At 42.8% G+C, this 10,025-nt stretch overlaps 1 protein-coding gene across 1 annotated transcript; it reads left to right on the top strand.

Annotated features, from left to right (window-relative positions):
• Positions 1-622: 622 nt before the first annotated feature.
• CACFD1 (calcium channel flower domain containing 1) lies at positions 623-6,960 on the top strand. The gene is made up of 5 exons (XM_026686705.2): positions 623-932; positions 3,861-3,933; positions 4,845-4,970; positions 5,812-5,919; positions 6,320-6,960. The coding sequence occupies exons 1-5, from the start codon at positions 815-817 to the stop codon at positions 6,414-6,416; spliced, it is 522 nt and encodes a 173-aa protein (XP_026542490.1). The 5' UTR covers positions 623-814; the 3' UTR covers positions 6,417-6,960.
• The last annotated feature ends 3,065 nt before the right edge of the window (positions 6,961-10,025 follow it).

Below are 10,025 nucleotides of genomic sequence, written 5' to 3'. Positions count from 1 at the left end.
TAATAATAATAATAATAATAATAATAATAATAATAATAATAATAATAATAATAATAATAATAATAATAATAATAATAATAATAATAATAATAATAATAATAGTAATAATAATAATAATAATTAATAATTAATAATAATTAATAATAATAGTAATAGTAATAATAATAATAAAAATAAATAATAATATAGGAAATACTCTAAATGCTCTGAGGGTCATTTCGAAAAACCCTTTCTTAGTGAGCTCCTAAGAAGCCAAGAGGAACATAGGTGCCAAATTTCAAGTTTGTAGGCTTTGCAGTTCTGGAGATTTCGTGAGGATGCATGGGTGACATTTCGCTTTTATATAGATAGAGAAGAAGATGTCTGTATCTATTAGGGGTCTCTGCCATCGGGCACCTCGGCCAGCCAACTTCCAATTAAAGAGATGGGCTGCTTGAGGTGTGGAAAGTCACAAAACAAGCCATCGTGGGCGAGGCTAATCCCAGCCTGGGCATCTGTTGGTCCATTTCATCGGGGGGGGATTGAGGCGGGCACCATCGCCCCCTCTGGCCAGGTCACTCTTCACATCTGGGGATGGGCCCAGCCTGCCCTCCTCCTGGGGAGGAGGGACCCAGCATGCACTGCCACGGGGAGGGGATGTGTGGAGAAAGGCATCGAGGCGGCTGGGAGGGGGCAGGGCTGTTGCCTTGCCTCTCCATTGTCCGCCCCAGCCGGTGGTGGGCAGCCGCCCTGGCTGGGCACCGGGAGGGGATTACACGCTGAGGACTAGAAGCGTGGCCAGTCCGCCTCGCAAGGGGAGGGAGGGTCAGGCAGAATGAATCCCCAGGAGGAGCAGCCCGAAGCCGATGGGGCACCGGCTGCCAGCCAGGAGGATGGCATGACCTGGTGGTACAAATGGCTGTGCAGGCTGGCTGGCATCTTGGGGGCCATCTGTGAGTATTCCCTCCTGGGACCCCCCCCCCCCAAAAAAAAATATTAATAATCGCTCGTGCTGGGACTTCTTTGCTTGTGTGTGTTTGCGTGTTTGTGTGTAAAATGACCTGCTTTGCACAACTGAATGCATTGCACTCCTTCCTAAAGGTTGATTCTCCCTCTTGATGGAAATGCCTTTGTTGCTGGCTGGGCTGTGCTCACAAGTTGTGTGGACTCTGTGTGTGTGTGTGTGTGTGTGTGATCTGTTTCTGCAAAACCAAGTGCACGCCTTCCCACCCCCTAAATATTGATTTACCACTTGGTGGAAATCACCTACATGGCTGTGGCTGGGCCTTTCCCAAAGTTTTTGCGGAGGACGGCTTGTGCGTTTATGCGGAGAGTGTGCGTATGATGATCTGCTTTGCACAACCAAATGCAACGCACACAACCCCTTCCCCTCTCTGTCCATCAGTATTGATTTCTGATCGCCCGATCGATGGAAATTTGCCTCTTATATACTGTATGTGGCTGGCTGTGCTTCAGTGCGAAGGGGCGTGAAGGGCTTGTGTATTTCGTTTGCGTGCGCTGGTGTGGCCATGATCTGGGTTGGTTTTTTTTTGCACAACGAAATCCATACAGAATAAAACAAAAGAGTTTGGAAGCCCTATAGCATTCCACAGACCATTCTCATCCGGGACATTCATATTTTGAACTGTTACCATCAGGGAGGGAGGCGTCTATAGGTGTCTTAAAATGAGGACTAATAGATTGAGAAACACTTTCTTTTCCAAGGCAGTAATTGTCTTGAATCAAACAGTGCATTTGTGATTTAGTCCTATTATTATTATAATAATTATTTTTATTTTTTAAACACTGTAGTGTGATTTGTGATGTGGTGTTTGGGGCACTGTGCTGGAGTAGCTTTCAAATTTCATTGTATTCGTAGAATGCAATGACAATAAAGAATTCTATTCTATTCTATTCTATTCTATTCTATTCTATTCCAGACAAGAGTTGTCCAACCTTGAAAACCTCCAGGGTTGGAGCACCCACAACTTCTGGTGGCAAGTTGTTCCATGGGTTAATTGTTCTCTCCCCCCAAAAAATATTGATTACCTATTGATGGAAATGCCAATATTGCTGGCTGTGTTTTACCCTGAAGGGCCACGGGTCCTAATTCCTATCAAAGCCTCTCTGGATATAGGATTTTTAAACTTGACTTGTGGGCACTGAAGTCTCTTTAACTCCAAGGATGTCTTCTGTACCGCCCTTCCCTCTTTCTCCCTTGTACAGGAAGTCCCCGAGTTATGACTGTTCATTTCACGATCGTTCAAAGTTGCAACAGCAGTGAGAAATGTGGCTTATGACCACAGCCCCTGCCAAGTTTTAAAAAGTTACGCTCTGAAGCCCTTCCTCTATTTTCTTTGCCACATTTCGCCTATAAATGCTGAATATGACTCTACATTGGTCATAATGCAGGAAAGTCATCCAGCCAGTAAACACTCCGTTGCCCGGATAGCCACACACCGCCAGGGATTATCGGTTAAAAAGATGACAATTTTTAGCCTATAAATGTCAGCGCAGCCCGTTGCTTTCTGTCATTGTTGGCATTCCCTGGGGAATGCCATTGGAAACACAATTTAGACCCACAACTTACACAGCTGGACTTTGTTCCCCTTGCCCTGGAAATTGTCCCGTTGTGCAAAATTGACGATCAGGTCATCCTTAGTCGGGGCCAGAGTCCGTGTTTGCAAAGTGGAGCTCCAGACACGCCTTGCAAGGTTGCTGTTTAGGCAAACAATCCAATTTTTTTTAATCTCTCTTCTAAAATGGTGTTTCTCAACTTGGGAGCTCCGTGGACTCCCAGAATTCCCCAGCCAGCTGTGGGAATTTCTGGGACCAGAATTCCATCCCTCTTCCATTTGGCTCGTGTTCAAAAATTATATATATATATATATATATCTCCAAATTTCATTTTTATACCCCATACAGGCTTTAATTTTTATTTTATTTTTTAAAAAGAGGGGACATGTTTGTTGTCAACTCAGCCACCGGCTCAGCCTGTCTTCCATTTAAGGCTCAGGTGATGCCTGGAAAAATATTGGAATTAAGTTACTTGGCTGAGCTTACACTCGATGGAACGGATGTCTGGTCAGTGGAGAAGATCGTGTTGCAAGGATAATGTAATGTAATCACCAGCTGGTAGCAGCCCTGCCTGGTTATTCTGCCCTTTAGGGGCAACAAAATTGGGGCATTTTTAGCAAGTGGCAGCCTCCAGTGGAGCTGATTTCAGGGGGTTAAGCCAGTCAGATGGGATAAGTACTTCGAGAAGACACCAGCAGGAAATCCCAGGCTTGGAAATTTGGGTGGGAAAAAAACAACACCCACTTGGAAAAACTGAGTATTTCCTTAACATTATGGGATCCATGGTGCTTTCTGAGCTGGGTGGTTTCCTTGCAGACGTTTCGAGACCCAAGTAGGGAACATCATCAGTTCTAGAAGGGAGAAGGGTTTTCTGTGTGTTTATACACAGTCACTCTGGGCTTGCTTGCTTTCTGGCAGACGTTTCATTACCCATCTAGGTAACATCATCAGTGCAAGTAGGGTTTTTCAGAGAGAGGGAAGAGGAGGAGGAGGAGAACTGTGAGGTCCTCGGTGGTTTCTGAATTTGGTGCTTTGCTTGCAAATGACTAAGGATAATCATCAATACACTGATGATGTTACTTAGTTAGGTAATGAAAAACGTCTGCAAAAAAAAAAAAAAAAAAATCAACAGATTCACTTAACATCCATGTTAATGAACTTAACTGCAGTGATTCACTTTTATGGCAAGAAAAGTGGGGGGAAAAAATGGGCCCAAACTCACAACTGTCTGGCTCAGCAACGGGAATGAGATTTTTCTCGTCCTCAAAACTTCTTCTTCTTTCTTCTCCTTTCTTTTCATCCAGCATGTGCTTTTTCCGGCCTCTGGATGTGCCTGACCATTTACCCGTTGAACATCGCTGCCGGAGTCTGGATGATGTAAGTATAAAGTCCATTTTCTGCATTATTTGTTTGCAACCGTGGCTGGCTGAATACATTTCTGTCAACAGCCTCAAAGCGATGGCGAGGAAGGTTATGGCTATTACGCATTTCCACGAAAATAAGACTGAGTCTTATATTCATTTTTGCTCCAAAGGACACATTAGTGCTTATTTTCTGGTTAGGTCTCATATTCGGGGAAATACGGGGTCTAAATGCATCCGTCTAGCTGATAATCTTAACTGGGGCTTATTTTCCGGTTAGGTCTTATTTTGGTGAAAACACTGTAGATAAAAGAATTGGGAGGGAAAATTCAGAACTTGGCTATTCCATATGCTGACTGCAGCAAAAATATTCAATCCTTGCAAAAAATGGAAAGACACATCAATTCCTACAATGGGAGAACGGATGGAAAAATCCCGGAATTGGGCCAAGGTGGTAAAATTAGCTATTTTAATTAGGGGGAGGGGGGAAAGAAACGTAACTTTTGGACTTCTGCTCGAAAGAAATACAAGGGAAAGCCTGGTTTTGACTCTCAGGGTTAAACGCTTTGCCGTTACAGAAATGGCTAGCGCTTGCTATTCTTAAGGAAAAAGTTGAGATTTCTAATGTTAACTGTGCAGTTTACAGCACCGGGGAAAAAAATAAAAGCTGGAGGCCTGGGCTTTTTTTATTTTTGTTCTTTCCCCTTTTTTCTCTCGACCGATTTTCCCCATAGTCTTTATTTTCATTTGTATTTTATAGGGAGGGGGAAAATACTTTTGTTTGAAATGAAAATAAAAATTATTAATCAATTGAAAAATTATTAAATTTTTTTTAAAAAAGCTGCTTAGAAAGGTAGGGGTTTTCCCCTCCCAGAAGGATAGGTGAGAATTTCCCTGACTGAATTCAGTTGTTTTTTTCTTCTCAAGGTTGAATGCCTTCGTCCTCCTACTATGCGAAGCTCCCTTCTGTTGCCAGTTCATTGAATTTGCAAATATTGTCTCGGCCAAAGCAGACCAGCTTCGTCCCTGGCAGAAGGCAGTTTTCTATTGTGGGTGAGTGTTATCCTTGTGTTATCCTTGGTCTTAGAAAACATCCTCACTTTTTAAGGTCTCTGGAGGCTAAACTGTACAATGAATGGTTGTGGGAATTAGGTCTCTCTAGCTTAATGAAGAGAAAGAAAGACTTGGGTGTTGGTGTGTGACATCACAGCCGTCTCCCAATATTTGAGGGGCTGACCCAAAGAAGAGGGGGTCAAGCTATACTCCAAAGCCCCTGAGGGCAGGACAAGAAGCAACGGATGGAAGCTAATCAAGGAGAGAAGCAGCCTAGAACCAAGGAGGAATTCCCTGATAGTGAGAACAATTAACCAATGGAACCGCTTGCCACTAGAAGTTGTGGGCTTTCCATCACTGGAGGTTTTCAAGAAGACATTGGACAGGCATTTGTTCAGAATGGTGCAGGGTCTTGTTTGAGCAAGGGGTTGGACTAGAAGACCTCCAAGGTCCCTTTGTACCTGATGACTCTTATGTTGCTATGGCTAGTCTTGCATTTCAGCCTGGCAACATCACCTGCCTCTTTTACCCCGAGAAACCTTGAACCAATGGCACGATTCATGTAGGAATGATTCAGGCTTAAGCACATTGGCAACCCAGTCATAACTCTGCTTTTTTTTTTCCAGAAAGGGCGTAGCATGGGGGTCACTAAGTCGTAAACCGAAGACTACCTGTTGGGCTGGTTTGGTCTTCAGAAGACCTGGTGGGCAGCAGCTAAAAGGTTCCCCCAAGATGCAAAACCCAGTTTTCTTTGGCCCTTTCCCTGTCTCCGTTGAAACATCTTTCCTGGCTAAATCGTGGTTGGCTTTTATCCTCGGTTTGTTTTCTTCTCCTTCCCCAGGATGGCTGTGTTCCCGGTTGTTCTAAGCCTGACTCTGACTACCTTGTTTGGCAACGCCATTGCCTTCGCTACGGGCATGCTTTATGGACTGTCTGCGCTGGGTAAAAAGTAAGAGACACTTCCGGGACAGGAAAACTGACGTTGCTTCGTTGGCGTTGCCAAGACGGGAAGAGACCCGTGAGCTCTTTGGTTGGATGCCAGTCTTTAGGGCAGGGAAAAAGGGTTTGGGCTTTCGAGGAGCAATTAGGAGAAGCTGGCATCCCAGAAAGGAAAGGACCCCACGGCTCAACCCTGAGTTACAAATATGAATCCATCCTGATCCATATAAAAATATTCCCTTCCATCTGCAGGTTAGACTAGATAGTCAAGAAAGCATGAACCGAAAAGGTGCGGCTTTCTTGAGATCTACAGGATTCCCCCTGTTCCTGTTAGGGTCAGGTTCTGTACTGCCTGTACCGGCCGTTGTGCGGTGTGTGGTCTCTCAACACCTCTGTTGTGTTTTCCCCAGGGGAGACGCCATTGCCTACGCCAGGATGCAGCAGATCCAACAAAAGCCAGCCGGTGGCGAGGGGACGACAGAAAACGCGCCGGCGCAACTGGTGTGACCGTTTTTTTTTCCCCATCACACTTTTGGAAGCAGACTTCCGCTCCGTGTCCTTCGAAGCGCTTCCGAAGTTAATTCCGTTTTGAATTTCAGCGCCACTGTGAATTTTAAGATGCTGCAGTTTTTTTAAAAAAGGGATTTAAAACAGGGTTTGCCACACACCCCCTGCTTAATATCTCAGGTCAAAGTGGAATCAAAGCACATGCAAAAAAATCCTTCCAAGCAAGGTGAAATTCTCTTTTGGCTCTTTTCCAAAGAAAAGGCGGCAGCGTTCCGGTTTGCGTCTCAGATTTTGAAGAGTGGGGCAGAAGAAATACCTTCCTCTTCCTAACGTTGCCACTGCTTTTTAAAAACCCTGCTTCTTTTCCACTTCACAACCACCATGATGACGCAACACAACAGAGGTGTGTACGTGGCAGAGGAAGGACAAAATAATGATTAAGCCAGATTAAGCCAGCAGCGGTTTTCAAGAAGCTTGCTGTGGTGTCCAACCTGATTTGCAAACAAAAATAATAATAATAAATCCCAAAATGTGGATAGATTTTTTTTCGGAGGAGTGAGAATTGCAATATCGAACGTCCAAAATAAAAGACAAGAGCAAAATAATAATAATACTCTGGAGATAAAAATCCAGGCCGTTCTTATTTGCAGCAATTAATCCAACTTTGATTATCGTCGGAGAGTCTCAGAATCAGGGAAAGGAAGCAATTTTTGAAACCAGAACAGGAAGAAAATGAATTTTTAGCTTCGATTGTTTTGGTTCTTTTCCCCTCTGATGAATGTACTCTTTGCAGCCCAAAATGTCAGGTGACTTTGGTGTCATTTTTTTCACCTGTTCTTCAAACTTTGGCAAAGCAAAAGGTGATTTTGGGCAATCCTTTCTCTCAAGATTTTAAGAGAGCTGTGATTTCATATTGTTAGAAATTAGTGAAGTGTGTGTGTTGATTGTGAGGTGATGCGTTTTGTTACGCAGAGAAATAACTGAAAGATTGTTTTCTTTGCGGTCTTATTTCCCTTTTAGGGGTCTTCCTTATTCGAGGATTTTCAGCAACCGTTCCCAAAATTCAGAATTTCATATCGAAGGCTATTTCCTTCTAGCAGCTTCAAATGCAGAGGGGTTTTTTTTTTTTGTAGCAGTTGTTTAAGGCTGGGCCAATTCACTGCATTGTCAAAATGAAGGAAAAATTCCCAGCAACACCAATTTTCTTAATTTTTAAGGGGGCACCAAAGATCGACCGCGTTTGTCATCTTCTTAGAAAAAAGGGTAAATGGTTGTAAAACCTTTTTAATTCTTTGAAAAGCACAAAACTTTGGTTCTTTTTTTCTTTTGGCTAGGTGTGTTTTTTGCTGTGGGTTTTCCAAACAGGAGGAGGAAAAAAATGGGAATTTACAGTCTTGGTCTATTTCTTCATTTAAGCACATCGTAGCATCTTTGCCTTATCATGATATATTAGGCCTGCCCTCCATTGCAAATTGGGTTGGAATAAATTTGAGGTGCAGTGGAAAAAAAGGACCTCAGTGGGATCTATGCTTGGCATTGTTTCCAATATAGGTAGTCCTTGACTTACGGCCACAACTGACTCCGAAACTTCTGTTGGTCAGTGAGCTCTTTGCTTTCTTGACACCACAATTAAGTGAATCCCTGCAAAAGTTGTTAGGAACGTGGTCGTTAAAGTGAATTTGGCTTCCCCGTTGATTTTGCTTGTCCAAAGGTTGCACCAGGACGCTGCAACTGTCACAAGTACATGCCAGTTGCCAAGCCTCTGAATTTTGATCACGTGATGCTGCAACAGTCATAAGCGTGAAAAACAGTCGTAAGTCACTTTTTTCCAGTGCCGTTGTAATTTTGAACGGTCACTAAAGGAACTGCTATAAGCTGAGGATTACTGGTGTTAGTTTTCTGTGCCCCCGCTATTTATACTGTTGGTTTATGGTTAACTTATTATTGAGAAAGTTTTATTCATACGTACATTTTAAACTTTACTTGACGTTCTTGTGATATTCTTTATAGACTCTTATGATCTGTTATTGCATTGAGATTCTGCTTCTTAATCAACTGTTCTTTCTTTACCAGAACGCAAAAAAAATAATGGATTTATTTATAAAGGAATAGAAGGGAAAGGAATGCTGTAAAGTTATTAATTTAAACTGCCATCTCGGCCCATTTTATAGAGTAAAGTTCTCTGTGGATCCGAATTTTCTTCTGCCCATTTTATAGAGTAAAGTTCTCTGTGGATCTGCATTTTCTTCTGAGTAGATAGACAGCGTTAGTCTATGTTTTGACTGAAAAAATAAAAATAAGGCAGATTCGATGAGAAAAGAGGAGGCTGCTTTAAAGAGCTAAAGGCAAGGGTTGGATTTCTCCTTTTACACTCCAAAACATGTTTGGGGAATTGGATTTTGGAAGGTGGGTTGTTGTTTTTTGAGGGTGGGGGGAAATGGGGCTAGCAGGCTCCATTGTGAGCACCGAGGATTGGGGAACTGTAAAAAAAAAACAACCAAGCATTTTTAGGGAATTTGGGAAATGTAAAATTCTCGCTTTGTTTTAAAGTTGATGTGATAGCGTGATGTTTGGGCAAAGAAAAATGCAAACCAGATGAGGCTTTCGTCTTGCCATTAGGACGCGGATGAAAAGGGGTAGAACTTGCAGGCAGCCCTTGACTTATAACCACGGTGGAGAGCCCAACGTTTCAGTCGCTGAGAAGCGAGAGCGTCGTTAACTGAGTTCTGCCCTATTTTATAACAAATGGTGAAGTGAACCACGGGAGTTGTTCAGTTTGTGGCCGGGTTGTTCAGCAGATCTGGCTTCTCCACCCCGTTTCATAAATGGGAACCAGCTGCTAAGCATCTGGATTCTTGATTACATGACCACGGGGGACGCTGGGTGGGAAAAAAACAGGCCCTAAGTGACTTTTTTTCCAGTGGCGTGGTAACTTCGAACGGTTGCTAAATGAAAAGTTATAAGTCAAGGACTAGCTGTAAGTGAAGCACAGGTTACGTTGAAGGAAGAGCAGAGTTCTACATTTGCTCAAAAGGCTCAAAAGCGAATTTGACCTTGAAGGGTAATAATAATGTTGGTTTGATTTTGTTTTAAGCTCGGCACACCCAGTGGTTGTAACCTCAGCCGAACAGTGCTTATTCCGCTAACCAGAGTTTAACAAACCATGGCTTAGTAGTCCAAGGGCGAGATCTGGAGTTGTGGGCAACTTTTATCTCCTTCAAACAGGCAGCTTCTCTAACCCGATATTGATCAATTCTATCAGCAGCTCAAAGTGGTTTTATATTTGTTTTTCTTTTCCTTCCGCCAGCTTAAAGATAAAAAAGTTGGCCACTAGAAAAAAACAACGAAATAGATGGAAGAGAGACCGAGTGCATTTTTCTTAGACAATGATCTCTTGAACTGCCATTTTATAAAACTGACTCTGATGGAATTTCTTTTTGTGTGAATAAAAGTGAATAAAAGAAAAAAAAACCCGTTCTACCTCTGGTAATAAAAGGTGTGTGGTTTTAATGCTTTTTTAAAAAAATAGCAATTGTGTGCGTGCAAAGAGGTGTTAAAATGTGTTTTTACTGAAAGCTGAGCAATTAAAGCCCCTTCAAAAAAAAAGGA

This window comes from Notechis scutatus, chromosome 15 (assembly GCF_049901735.1).
Source record: "Notechis scutatus isolate UNSWTSFEM ecotype Mainland chromosome 15, rNotScu1.2, whole genome shotgun sequence".
In the NCBI taxonomy this organism is placed as follows: domain Eukaryota; kingdom Metazoa; phylum Chordata; class Lepidosauria; order Squamata; family Elapidae; genus Notechis; species Notechis scutatus.
Note: the sequence above shows the minus strand (reverse complement) of the source record. Positions and strands in the feature narration are given on the sequence as shown.

Excerpts from the sequence above, each read along its gene's own strand:
- CACFD1 (XM_026686705.2), top strand. The coding sequence starts at position 815 with ATGAATCCCCAGGAGGAGCAGCCCGAAGCCGATGGGGCACCGGCTGCC. Across the intron at positions 933-3,860 it reads TGGCATCTTGGGGGCCATCT|CATGTGCTTTTTCCGGCCTC; the intron begins GTGAGTATTCCC and ends CTTTTCATCCAG. Across the intron at positions 3,934-4,844 it reads GCTGCCGGAGTCTGGATGAT|GTTGAATGCCTTCGTCCTCC; the intron begins GTAAGTATAAAG and ends TTTCTTCTCAAG.